The following is a 15,119-nucleotide window of genomic DNA, read 5'->3' as shown; positions in this document are numbered from 1 at the left end:
TAAAGTTTAGTATGTAAAATTATGGTCGAGAACCTGATGCTTTTTGTAAACTGGAACTTTTGTAAATTGGGATTAAGACAAATTTTTATTCAAGCCATAGGTTTTGGAGTCATTATGTTTAGTTCTTTCGAAAAAGGACAATTATGCAGTATATAGCTGATGCAGAAGAATAGGATCTGGAGGCAGAGCACCTAAGGCCAATTCACTCTAACCTCTTAAAACTAGATCAGATGGAAACACTTCAGTGATGACAAGAAATACCCTCTCCATTTACATAGGGTGTACACCAAGTAACCAGCGGAAACCTCTGGAGGGTATTTAAACACCAGAAAATTTTGTAACCTGGTTCTTGGGTCCTTATGCTTGTGCCTGCTCCTGTCCTGTGGAGTGTACTTTCATTTACAATAAATCACTGCTTTTGTTGCTCCATTCATTCCTTGCTTTGTTTGTGGGTTTTGTCCAATTATTTGTTCAAGACACCAAGAACCTAGACACCCTCCACTGGTGACATAGTTCTGACAAAATTTGTGGATGGGCATAACTGTAAATTCTTAGTCTATTCTTTTAGCTGATCTTTAATACTATTTGGAATCTCTTCTGTGAATCTCTAAACAGTGACAAATTACACATCCCATCCACCAGAGGTATTCCAAGCATTTGCCAAATCCCTTGATTTTGCATTCCTAAACTACCTTGTCACTTCCCTATGTAAACCTCTTGGTTACCAAGCTGGTTTTGTTGCTTCAGGAAGCCCCTGCTTTGTTTTCTTCTTTGCAGCTTCAGACCTACCCAGTATAGCACTTTAAAGATGTTTACGGAAGGAATGAATGTGCTATAGCAGAAACACTTCTATTCATATTTTTAAAATGTTGTGAAAGTATGTGATTTCAAATGCTTTGCTACTTCAATAGAAACTTTTTAATGAAAAATATCTGTATTTCACTTTTTGTTCAGTCTGATAGGAATTCACACTTTGTACATTACTAAAATACTTGTATTTATATATTCTGTGTAATTTCTTATAAAATAATTAGCTTTTTAATTTTGAAACTGACAGCAATTCTGTTGTATGCATCTGTTCCAGAGAAAACAGAAAGAGAGGAAGTATTTGTGAGCTGAGTAAACTATAAAATTCTAGCAGCATTGATTCTTCCTGGTAGTGAATTTTATTAATGGAGACCTGCTGATGGATTATTTGACTATAGGACAGATGGATTCCAAAAAGTATCAAGTTAAATATATTGACTATTAAGAAGTAAAAACAAAGATGAAAATTTTGATAAAGTGCCCATATCACACTCCAACACGGTCCTCAATTTTTCTTATTTTCAGATAGGGGCTATTAACATTTATAATGACTATACAATTTTCTCAAGCATTATTGAGAAACATATTTTCATGTAAGATTAGCTAGCCATATTGTAAAGATTTTCTATGCACCTATAAAATAGTATTTGCAAAAAGCTCACTGAATTCTACTGAGAGGAATAAGATCATCACTTGAATAAAATGAGCAATCAGAACTTTAGCTGCAAGTAATTATTTTACTTTAATTATGATTCATTGGTGAAAAGAAAAAAGTTAGTTTCTATTAGATCACATTATCAAACATATTAATAGTGTAAAGTAGAATCTGTGCCATGCTAGATTATGTTAAGATATATCCAGTTGTCACATGATTTTTTTACCTATTCAATTTTATCCAAGTTGGTAACTGGTAAAAATATCATTGAGTTTCTAAAACAAGGAAACTCTAAAGCTGACCTCAGTTGCTTGATGCTACAGCCTAATGAATATTGTCAAAGTTTGCTGAAATTTTTATAAAGGCCAAGGAATCTCCTATTACAAAGGCCAATAATTTATTAAGGAAAATCCACATAAGCTATGTACCTAAGAATTCCTAATTACTTTATTATATCGTCCCTTTATTATTGTGTTTATATTACACAAGAACAACAGTTTTCTGCTGATTTTACTATCTCAGGAGTGACATCAAAGGGCAATATTTTCTTTAGGAATATACTTTAAATGACTAATTAGAGGATGGGACAAGCAACATAGACCACACTTTCATTATGAAAATAACTTGATGTTGACAATGAATCTTTATACTGTCTGAAACAAAATCGGTTTATTCTTAGTTAGAAATATGGAAGCAACTGCCAGCACAGTCTCCCTCTGCAACATACTCCATTCAGCTATCAACATGGTCACTGGAAGATGGTTTGGAGAATGAAAGTGGAAGCAGGTAAGAATTGAGTGTTTGCAATTGAGTTCTTAAGATGCTAGCATTTGACTTGTTTTCTCACCAGGAAAACTTAACCAGAGGATACAGCTAAACAATATAATTGCTGAAGAAATGAAACCTCGTGTTGAAAACTCATGTAAAAATTAAAAAAAAAAAAGCAGCAGGCATTTACACAATATAGAGCAATGATTTGTCATCTACAACTTTTTTATTACTGAGCTTAATTATGATGCCTAACCATGATCCACCTGAATGAAGATGCAGTGTATGCATTATCATGAGGAATGGAAGTCAGCCGTACTGCTGGTCCTGCACAGTTTCCACTTCTTGCTCTGCAAATTCCTGAAGTATGCTCATAGGGTCACTATAAATTACTTCTTTTAATCTCAACAACTTATTTGCCCTTAAGAATGAATTAGCTGTCAGTTATTTGTATCTTACTTGGTATTTAAGCATTTTATTTTCTGTCTCCAATATCTGAAGTTTAGGTGGTGTTCACTGAGAGAGACTTAAATCCTTTCAAGCTATACTGAAGTAAGTCCTTAAGAGGAATAAGAATTCTTCATATAATGTACAAAAATGGTACCATCTAGATGGTTCCCTAATTTGCCAACAAATGGTACAATTTTATCCTAGAGGGCCACAGCTCTTAAGATATGATAGCTAGTATCCTTCCTTAAGAAGTGAGGAAATACTTTACGAATTTGTGTTTACTTATGCCCCTCAGGTGACAGTCCCAACATAAGATTACATAGAGGAAATAGTTGTGTAAGAATTTGCATCTTATATAATGTGATTTGATTAATCTGAAAAGAATCTATTGAACATTTCCCACATACGTCAATCACCAGGTATGATATTTAAATATAATCTTTGGAAAACCATACTCAATCATAAATGTTCTATCTTGAAGGGAGAGTGCATTCACTTACTGACACATAAACAAGAAATCTTATTCAACATAGTAGTGAGGAGCACAGAATAACCTTGGCTATCTGAGATGCACATTGATGAGGGAAGCCTGCCAGTTATCAGAATCAGGACACTGCAATTTGATTTTACTTCCTGCACTGAATACTGGTCTTCACTAGGGTTCTAATCTGTGATTCTTCTCTTGTAGGTATGAACATTCTTTTTGACTTATTTCATCCATGGAATGTGAAAAAGCAAATGCATTATTTCTGAGAAGTCAGTCATAGGTGTTAGGCTCAAACTGGAAACTGTAAAAAACAAGGCTTCCAGCTTACCTCTGGTGAATGTGGCTCCAATACTTGGCTTTATGAAATCAAATACCTGAAAAGATTGTTAAAGTCACTTTAAAAATATTTTTATAGCTAAAGTCTTTAAACTTATTCTGCTACAATATATTTATTCATCCAGATTTTTAAATGATTTTGGGGGTAAGATTTTAGAGCAAAGAGAAAAAGGAGAAGCAGAAATTAATCTTCCTTTGATCTCTTACCAATAGGAATCTGGTGTGGCATGCTGGTCTCTAAAAAGGTTGGTAGAATGTATTAGTATCTTGTTTCTTACATGGCAATTCTAGTGGTCAAACCCCAAATCTTTTGCCTTATTGTCTAACTTATTACTTGTATGTTGAGCTAGCTTGACAAATAGCTATAGCCACAATTTGGAAGTTGTGGCCTGAGGCTGTGATTATATGATCAACCACATGAGAAACTAGAATTAGTTGACCATGATCAATCACATAGAAACAAAAGAACTGATCTAAACTATTACACTGAAGCTAAAGTATGCTTGGATCATTTCAAGAAGATACGGACCTGTAACATTTTCAAAGATTTGCGGGAAACTTGATTCAGTAACTTTTCTCCACAAACTCAGAAGTAGCTAGTCATGTTCACTGTCTAAAACTTTAGATTTGTATTTTACTTTAAATTTCCAACTATTTAATATTTAATAATTAATTAAAATATATTAAATATTTTACTATACATAAGAAATCTCTGTTAAATTAGAATAGATTAATGCAAATTAACTCAGCATATATTTTGCATATTGATCAATGTTCTTTTCTTCTGAAAAGTCAGAGAAACAAGGAAATTCTGATTTCTTATGTTATTTGTGCACTTTCTATCACTCATTAAAAGACTGAATCTTGAAAGTGAAAGGCAATAGAACAAATTATTGAGTTATCCCTATAGTTTGTGAATATAGCAGTATAGTGCTTTTTTCTGATTATGAAATTTCAGTCTTAGAATTTATAAAATAATGAAGATTTCTTGCCTGGCTAAAATGTGTTTAATAACCATTTTTCCTCTGGAGAGCACCTTAATAAATTAATATTAAAATTAATGGATTGATATCTTCATATAGATTTTCAAAGATAATACCTAAGTTACTAAATTATAGATCTAGGGTACTTTTAACAGGTGGCCAGGATAAATTTATAGATGGTCAGTCTGGATGCTCCCATTTGTTATGCCCCATTATTATGATTCATCTACTTTTTATATTAGAACTTGCTCTTTTATTTTTATCCTAGCAACACCATAGGCAGGTAAAATTTAGTAAGCATTAATTTCACAGTTTAGTAGACTCAGGGCACAAGTCGATACATACTTTGATTAATAATAAATTGCAGGAAGAGAAACTATCCATGTTACTTCCTCACTATTTGGAATTCAAGCGTTCCTCCTTAAAAGTTTCCCTCTTATTCACCAGAATACTGCCTGGTGAAAATAATTTCTAGTGCTACCCAGATTGAATCTCTTCCTCAATTCTGCTTGGTTCCCTGCTCGTTTGGATTGCTCTAGAGAACTAACTGAACCAAACTGCAATGTCTAACTTCAGCACAACTTTGCCCATTTTTTTTTTTTTTTTTTTTTTTTTTGGTCCAACCCTTTGCACATGATCCCTGACCTCCACCATAACATGTACTGGAAATTCATGCTTATTAGTTCTAGAGATGAATAAGTCAATCACTGCAATTATAAAATTTAAAATAAACCTGCAGAATTAAAAATAAACAAGAGTCATATATTTTGAAGAATGTTCTAAAAGAGAAATACATCCCTTGAGAAGAGAATACAGAGAGCAGGAACCAAAGTCATACTACCAAAGGGAACAACAGTGGGGAATAATGCCTAATTGAAACTTAACTTAAAATTGAGACTTGAAGGAGTAAAAAATGATCTATGTGAAGGAGAGAGAAAAATACATACCAAGAAGGAAGGCCAAAATATACACATGTCACAGGGGTGCTATGAAAGCTTAACTACTCTTCCAAAGAAACTCTAGATGTTTTGCAAAGCCTTTTAGTTTCAATGAGAGAAAACCAAAACTGGGAAGCATATTGCTTAGGGGCAGAATGAAAGCTGTTTTCTAGTTTGAGCCACACAATTGTGAATATCTTCTCAGATACAAACTATTTACATTTCCACATTCCACAACACAATGTGAATATGGGACCTGATAGGAAATAACACTGTGACTGAAGGGTAACCAGATTAAAATATCAGGAAACACTGAAGTTCCAGAAGTGTGCATATCAGAGTCCACTAGTAAGGAAAGAAATATCCTTTCATGGAAATCTTTGGTTTAAAATACCTAATGCGTAGTGTCTAGCTACTCAAAAACATTAAACTAGGACTTATGTTTTGTCAGGAAATATTACAGCTGTGTTGCTCATAGGTCAAAATAGAAACCATATGGAAATATTTTTAGCATAAGACTAATTTTAAAACAAGTAAGCCATTTTCAGAAAGCACTTAGAGTGAATATTTCTCTTTACAAAGTTGTTTTTAAAATTGCTTTTCCTTATGTGACTTGAGTTGATTGAATGCTCCAAAACAATCTATTTGAATGACTAATAAACTCAATTTCCTGAGATCTACTGAGGATGTATTTTAGCCTACAGTTTTGCTAAAGACTGTTGGGAGCCTGGCTTGATTCAAATTCTTCTGCAAACCCATGACATTCATATGAAGTCAGCCTGCAGAAGATCATGTACATTCTATATAGACATTTACATTCACATTAATTTAAATGGAATTTTACATCTGAAAGATGAGTGTGACAGCTAATACCTGAGAAACAGTATTTTTGTGTTAGTGTTAACACTGAAGAAAAGTTGATCAATGATGTGTGAACATAGAATTTGTTTGTTAGAAAAAATAAGAAAATATATTCTACGAAAGCAACTAGTGGGTGCTTTCTCTTTTAATAACTATTAAATATTTTTCAACAGAGAGAAAACTACCCAGATGAGAATTTAGCTAGATATGTAACTTGATTTTATATCTATAAGACATATTTTTCCCTCTTACATTTAGCTAGGAATCATGGTATTGGTCATTGTGCTATAAAGTAAGGACAGAGGTACTTTAGGAAGGTATGTCAAAATAAAATATCAATGTTCCAGCAAAACCTTGGGAACCCTGGGAGGGTACATTAAGTGATATCCTCTTGTTCACTGTAATTTTATTTAATAAAAACAATGAAGCAAAAAAGACACTGCATATAAAGTATGTAAACGAATTGTACTATTATATTATGAGTGAGGAAATAATTCAAAAGTTATTTAGTCACTAAAAGTAAAATGTAAAACAGTACCAATTTACCAAACAGGAAATGAAATTACTAAAAACAAATTCGTGTCACAGCAACCTCAGCTTCTCTGGGTTCAAGTGATTCTCCTGCCTCAGCCTCCCGAGTAACAAGGACTACAGATGTGCACACCACACCTGGCTGATTTTTGTATTTTTAGTAGAGACAAGGTTTTGTCATGTGGGTCAGGCTGGTCTCGAACTCTTGACTTCAGGTGATCCACCCACCCTTGGCCTCCCAAAGTGTTGGGATTACAGGCATAAGCCACTGCACAGGGCCAAAAATTGCTCCATTCTTTATTTAAAAAAAATACAAAATGATAATTTGAAAAATGCAGACCATTTGGGGCTTCTGAAAAAATACCAACAAAAAAGTGGCAACACACCAATTTTATCCTTTCATGTATTTTCTTAAACTTGTTACTTGTATATTTGATTTGTTCCCATTACTCTTTTACTATTTTGCAAGATTCTTTTTAAACTATGAATCTACCTGTATATTTTTTTCTTCTGTTTCACTGAATATGGTGTCAGAAGGATGACAATACATTAAAACAATACCTAACAGTATTGGAATTTTTTGACTGGTGGTTTCATTTTTAGAGCTTTTAAAAAAATCCAAAATTCAATAGGCTTTTAAAGTTCATAAGGAATCACAATTTTTAGAGGGGAAAATGTTTAAGTAATGAAGTCTGACCGTATGAAAACTATCTAATTGATCCTCATTGGGTTCAGGAATCTTGTTTTACAAATCACTTAAACTTTCTATTTGTAACTGCAGTACTTGGAAGAGCCTTCACATTTTAACATTATGATTGTACCCACCCTAAAATCTGTGTCTTGGATGTTTTAATAGTATTTGAGAGTCAACAAACTCCAATAATCAACAGAGGACATGAAACATCTTATTTTGCTGAACTGTATTAACTACGGGGTTTCAGAGAGGTAAGTCAAAGGAGATGTAAAACAGTTTCCTAAAGAATAATTCTTTGGGGAGTTTGCCCTTGCTTTTATATAACATAAATTATTTTTGTTTCATCAGTGCTCACACTTCCTTATTTTTATTTAGAGTTCTAGCAGCAAGTACACACATTATGTCAAAATGCTATATTGCATGCGTCAATGTGTTAGTTTCAATAAAATCCGTAAATGAAGTTTCCTTTCGCACATACCACCTGTATGAATTTCCATTCTATTTAAAAAGTGGCAAGCCTCTCTAGAGCTACTTTTATTATCCTTGGCCACAGTTTAGAACTCGATATCTTAACACTTTAAATGGGTGTATGTAGCTGTATGAGGAGGAAGATGGAGAGGGAAGTTATTTCTACAGAATTCAAAATCAGTTTAGCACATATATCTAATTCACAGTAACTAAAAAAAGCACACCATTCCTTTCACCAGTGGTCAGAAGTTGGGCCTTGTTGCTCTTTGGAATAAAATGCTTAGGAAGTAGTGAAGTAGTCTACATTTATAATGGTTATAAAATAAAAGTGAATAGGACAAAACATACAAGTCTTATTAAATTATGAAAATTATCTGCAATTTTTATGTTTAAAATATCTGTAAAAACCCATGTGTATTCACTGCTAGTCATATATAATGCTATCTGGATTCTAACTAGTTGAAAATGCACTGTTACAGTCCCTCCTTTTATTTCATGCATTGGTTTTGGTATTGGATTGAGAAATATAAACCAAAATCTAGGAAACAAAGATATTAATTCAGAGTAATCTTAAATTTTCTCATTATTTTTCCATAGTCAGGAAGTACTTACTTCAGAGTATTTCTTTCTAAAGTTTAATCTGCTATCACTGGAGAGAGAGAGAGAGAGAGAGAGAGAGAGAGAGAGAGAGAGTGTGTGTGTGTGTAAGATGGAAAAGTTATCTTTTTAAGATATTTTTTAGAATAAGATGATACCCAAACAGACAGAAACAGACATGTTCTTAACACAATGCACTATAAAGTTACACTTTCTTAATTTTTTTAACAGTCAAATTGTAATTACTAGGGATATCTGTAACTTAAAACAGACAGACACCCAGACAAAAACAGACATATTCTTAACACAATACACTGTAAAAGTTACTCTTTCTTAAGATTGTTTTTTTTAACAGTCAAATTGTAATTAGCAGGGATATCTGTAACTTAAAAAAAATAGTTGCTTATCCTCCAAATGCATGTATTTTTATCTTATTTTGCCGAAACTTCCTGTCAAACACCAAGAGAATGTGTGTGGAATAACCATGATCTAATTATAAGAACATAATTTAATTGTGTGCAGAATAATACAATACAGAAAACTATCTGGATATCTAAACAGGAAATGGTAAATCCTTGCAGGAAATATCTCAGGAACAAAACAAAAACACCTTAGTCCAGCTCTTATTACAGTACACGAAACTATTTTTAAGTCTGGGCCTGGAAACCTTTTTTTTTTTTTTTTTTCAGGACTTGTAACCACTGTATTTAATTGGCCCCCTGAACTTGCCCTTCCTTCTCAAGTCCACTGCTTCTGTCCTACATCCTTATTATCATATGAATAAATTAATCAAAAGCCTAATTGGTTTTTATGCTTCTAGCAGTTTCTTGTCCTTGTAAAATGTCTGCAGTTACAAGATTTGTTCTTAAATTCAGACATCTAACCGTGCTTCATACAGCATAAACTCAGTTCCCTTGTCAATCACATCCCAAGTTACTTTTCCAACTTCGTATTCCAGGTTCCACAACAGATTCCATTATTCCATACTTTTACTGTGCACTTCATCATTTCCTTGCCCTGGCACCCTCTCATAATGCAACAGCACTTCCTTCCCTTTGGTTTTCTTATTCTCTTTCTTTTGTCCCCTGGCGATTGCTATTCTGTTTTTAAAGTCCAGTTCAAATGTTTGGTCCACTTTCCAAGTTTCTTTGGGATCCTAAGGGACAAATTATACACCCCTGACAATATATTTCTCGATTATGCCACTAGTGAATTGTATATGCCTCTGTTTCTACCATAAAGCCTATGCATTTTTTTAAAGGTAGTGATCAGCTCTTTATTTTTGTAGCTACAGTATCTGACACTCAGTACACTTCCAGTAAAAATACATAATCGCTCATCTTTGATTTATCTACTTTATACACTTACATGTGTGCATGAGTTAATTTAATCTTTTGGTCATTTTCTACTTTTAAGCAAGTGTTTGTATCTTATTTTTTTTTCCCTAGCTTGTGTTAATAAAAGGGAACTACTGGCTTAATTCATTAAAAGTGTCCGTGACTTTGGGGGGAAGCATTAAGACATTTTTATCTCAGCCGGACTCCTCTCTCACTGTAGGCCTCTTGGCTACAGATGGGACTTAATTGCTTCTTAAATATATCTAACATTTATGCTTACACAATATTGCCCACTAGCCATTCAGCACTTCTGTTGTAGTTCTTTACCCAAAACTCATTAATTTTACTATGAACTCTTATTACTTTTTAGTGCAAAAATATAAAAATTAGTAGTCTGGTCATGAGCAGACATAAATAGGTACCAAGTTCAACCATTTGCTTTTTCAAAAAAGAGAACGAGTTAAAATCACATTGTACATAAACAACCTTCAAGTTTGTAAATAGAGTAACCATTATAAAATAGTGGAAACATATATCCATTTGGAGATTTTACTGAAGTTTTTCCTGTCCAGGGAAAATGTTTAGTTATATGTGATCCACTGTGTCAAGGACAGACTGGTCCTTTCCAGTCACTTACCCTCTGACAGCATGAATAAGTCTCAATGATGGATAGGCAGTTCGCACTTTCAGTTTATTCTTAAGGATTAATGCATTAACCCACTCCACGTGCTTCTCTCCTCCTTTAACCATGAAAGCAGGAATCCAAAGGACACTGTCATTCAGCATGGAAAGTCTATGCACAAATTTCTCTCTGTCACTCTCATTTCGAAAGCCTCCAAATGCTCTTTGTACAACTGATGGATTCATGGTAATAAAATCTGATTTAGTTCCCACATCTGCAGCAAACTCCACCACAGGAGCTAGATTGCACCTAAAGAGGAAAAAATTAATGGGACAAATGAAAAAAAAAAAAAAAAGAAATATTCACTAGTAAAATGGTGTTCTTGAAAAGAAGAATGGGAAATGAGCATTTTTTTTTTTAACTAGATGAAAAGAAAACCAAAAGGTCATCTACTTGGTAAGATTACATTTTCAAATGGTCTCCACATGTGCAGGAATACGGCTTGCAACAAAAATGTACACTCCCAGTACAGGGCTCAAAATGCCACTTATATGAATTCATCCTGTTGTGTAAGAATACCCTTTGCGTAAGAATACCCTTACTATCTATTATCATAAAACCACACAATATGAATTTGTAATCAGCGAATTTATGATAGTTAATTCACAAGGGTTCTTTTTGCCATTCAGTAGGCAATTTAAACCACATGCTGCCCTATAAGTAAGTAAAACACATTGGACTGGACATTCTAATCCGCACCACTTGTAAAGATTAAGTCATTTCAACAACTTTGTAAGTGTAAGGAAATAAAGTTGGCTTTACTTATACTCTGAGGTTAGGGGAAAAGTGCATTTCCTTATAGTGTTTTACACAAATATATTTACAATTGCTTTCTATAGGTGTGAAAGGAGAAGAAAAAGAAGAAAAGTGGAGATATCATATTTAATATGACTTTCTGAGATTTTAAGTAATACTGAAAAGCACTTACTAGAAGATCAAATGTCACCCTTTCTGTTTATTTTGAGGACATACTCAAAATATCTGTTTTCCCTTTTCAGACATATGCATCCCTGGAGAATTGTATATGTAGAGAAGGAACAGAATATGTTGTCCTGTTTTCTCCACTGGAGTCATAAGGTCTTGAAAAGAACTGGGGCCTGATTTTATTCATCTAACCTGATTCCATTCTTATAGTAGAAGAAAGCTTTGGAAAGCACCTTGAATTTGGTCTTGAACCAATTTCTGATGCTTCTTTGATTCTATCACATAGACCTTTTAAAACTTGATTTAAAAAATAGCCTTTTTCTTTTTTTTTTTTTTTTTAAAGAAACTACTTTAACTTGCTTTTAAAAAGGTAGGTTTTAATCAGTTGATAAAAGAAAAATTAGATTTTGATAAACAAGAGTTTACTGTATTGGAAAAAGTTGTTTGAAGCTATTCAATCTAACCCTTGATGAAAATATGAAACTATTTTTAATACTTTCATCAACATTTCAAGGGAAGGGAAGATACATAGATTTTCTTTTTCTGCATTTTTGCATGTTTGGCTACTTTATGAAAGTTCCCTAGATTTCTCTTTGTTGTGTATTTTGTCACATTAAATTATTAAACAAGTTACATTTTAATTAAAAAGTAAAGTGTGTTCTGATGTTAAAAATACTGTACTATATATCATTCCTTATCTTTCTTAATTAATATATCTTATTACTTCCTAGATCTCTGACAATATTTAGCTATAACAACAAATATACTTCATCTCAAACTCTATGTTATCTAGGGTGAGCTACTGAGTGAAAAATATTAACATAATAATATTATTTAGAAAGTGTAGATTAAGGATTATCATCTTTTCAATTTAGGTATCTTTAATTATACCCACTATGTTATATGACAGAGTATTTTATTTGTTTCTACTCATGATTCATAGCATTAATTATGATTAGATATTATTCATTGTGATTACGGTAAGAATATTACAAACAGGACAACCCAGAAAAAGATTTGCTGCCTGTGAATACTTGTAAAGGTGAACATCTTCTTGTGGAACTCATGACAGATCAAGACATTGATCGTTTTAAAATGTGCTCTATACAAATATTAAAAGTAATCTAAAATCCTAAGGTAGCTAATTGTAACTTGAATATGGATACTGTGAGGAAAAGTGTCTTCTGGACATCATTATTACTAACGTTTCTTTCAGAAAAGTAGAGAGAACACCTGTACCATTGTAGTTAACATGTTCCTCTTGGGGCAACGGCTTCGGATATATTTTTCCGTTACAACAAATCCTCAGTAATTTCTTTTTAGATAATTCCCATTGTAGAAAAACAAGGTTTATACTTTATTTTCACTATAAAAACCAACCCAATAAAAGGGAATCAAAATGATACATTCTGCTGAATTATCCCTTCAGGAAAAAATATCACTCAATTACTCTACACTGTTTCTTGCCACATATTTAAACGCCCCTCCCCATATCCGTATTTGCCAATACCCACTCTCGATTTTCTGGCCATGAATCTCTCAAGTGGTGGTATGATGCTCATCAATTAAAGCTGAAGGTGGAAAGATGAATACTTTTCACTTTGACAGTAAAAGGAAGCTAATGGAATAAGAATATTTCTGGAGAATAGGATTGAGCTAGGAAACAAACCAACATATTTTATTTAATTAATGAAGGCTAAATGATTATGGTGCTAACTAAAAGAGTAACTGGAGATCACAGAGTAACAAATCCACATGCAGAGCCCAATCAGACTTTGTCAGGGATAGTAACTTAGATACTGAAAATAGCAAGACAGAAGACGCTTCATAAAATATAACCCTTTCTGGCTTTAGGAGTCCAGCTTGTTCATTTTCCTGGGGAAGACTACATGTACTATTTCCCTGGAAAGAATAGTAATACCATGTCCACATGTTGCTGGTAAATTAATGACTCTGTGGTTGAGTCAGATTTTTAGTCATATAATTAGCTGAATGCCACATCTTTAAAAGAAAGTGTTAAAAAATAAAAAATAACCAATAAGCTATGTTGCACTCCTGCAATTCAGTAGACTTTGTTGTGAGGATCTGAACATTACTAGCAGCAAAACTGCTGACTGAAAAAGATTATGAAAATATTTGCAATCACAAAGTTTCATCTTTTTCAAAAAAAATTTCTTAGAGATTATAATATTCAAAATTAGCCAGAATGTGTCTCAAGTAATTATGAGTAATACATGATACTTGTGTTATTCTTAATCTCATAAAATAGAGGAATGATCAGTTTTAAATTTGTGGATTTTTTTGTGAGTCAAAACTGCTGAGTGCATGTAAATATTTAGTAGAGTCAAACAATATTATCTTTGGCCAAATTAAATTTTTTTTGCACATTTTACTTTTGACATGTTGAAAACATATTCCCTGAATTAGCTGTATTAACAGAATTCTTTATTTACTCTAAACTTTCCAGTTCTCAACTTATTTGTGTCTATTCTACAATCTTGATTGAACACCTATAGGATTGCAGCTAGCTCCACTGTATTCTAGGCCTCTGAATTTTCTTCAATAATTTCACAGTGCATATGATAGCTTCTTATCCCTGTATGCAGAATTGAAGGTACTTTCAGGTTAATTTAAAACCTATATAAGATGCTTAATTTAGAATTTGAAAGGAATAAATGTTTATTTCATGTACGAGCACTTCGGGATTACAGAATTTCCTAGCAAAAAGTATCTCTTGGGTTGGCCATTATTTTCTGCATTCCCCTTAAATTAGAGTTCAACAATATATGCAACTAGGAGATCCCACTTTCATTTACTCAACAGGCATTTATTGAGAGTTTGTTTTGTAAACACTACTCTAGAAGTTCAGAATTTTTTTCCAGCTATTTAACTACTTGTGTTATTTAATAATGATATAATCTGTCCAAAATGTATTTTGACAGATATTATAAGTAATATCAATAAGTTAATTCTCATTCACTTAGCTAAATATTTTTTAATTCTATGACGTATATGTCTGTGCTAGATATAGAACTCATCATCCAAGATACTGAAGTAAATCATGGTTTTCTGTGACAATTGGAGGTTGTCACTTACATCCTTTCACACACAGCAGATTAAATAAGAATAAAACAATTGTAGGTATGTTATACACCAAATTTTTCCTGCCTTTGTTGATATTCAGACAAATTCCAAATACATAATTATCATCCTTTTTCTTCTTTAGCCAATCCCACTGCGTTGCTTCCTCAGCCAAAACATTATTACCTATGGAAACACCTTTGTCAATCCACTGTGAAATAGGAGTGAATGTCTTCTCTTTTCTGCCCCTAGAGGAAGCTTGTTGATCCTGTCTGTTCCCATCTTGCTTCTCAGCTTGAGGAGCAAATGGAACAGCTACAAAAATCTGTTAGCTGTCTTTTTTTAGACTTTGTGATTACTTTCTCAACATTTCTAGGGAAAGCTGGCATGTGCAGCCTGTCAGTCTCTTTGCCTTTCCTGTCATGAAGGTTGTGGGCACCACATAGACCTGAAAGCAATCATTTTGCTTTGAGGTAAAAAGTAGTATTAACTCCACTTTCAGGTGAGAAACCAAGGTTAA

At 33.1% G+C, this 15,119-nt stretch overlaps 1 protein-coding gene across 1 annotated transcript in view; it reads right to left on the bottom strand.

Moving 5' to 3' along the window:
* The window catches only part of ST8SIA4 (ST8 alpha-N-acetyl-neuraminide alpha-2,8-sialyltransferase 4), an 89,562-nt gene that overhangs the window by 35,806 nt on the left and 38,637 nt on the right, over positions 1-15,119 (bottom strand). Inside the window, exon 4 of the mRNA XM_003920723.4 lies at positions 10,550-10,843. Within this exon, the coding sequence (XP_003920772.1) occupies positions 10,550-10,843 (294 nt within the window). The remainder of the gene's footprint in view (positions 1-10,549; positions 10,844-15,119) is intronic.

The sequence above is a fragment of the Saimiri boliviensis genome, chromosome 1 (genome assembly GCF_048565385.1).
Source record: "Saimiri boliviensis isolate mSaiBol1 chromosome 1, mSaiBol1.pri, whole genome shotgun sequence".
Classification (NCBI taxonomy): Eukaryota; Metazoa; Chordata; class Mammalia; order Primates; family Cebidae; genus Saimiri; species Saimiri boliviensis.
This window is presented reverse-complemented; position numbering and strand designations above follow the sequence as displayed.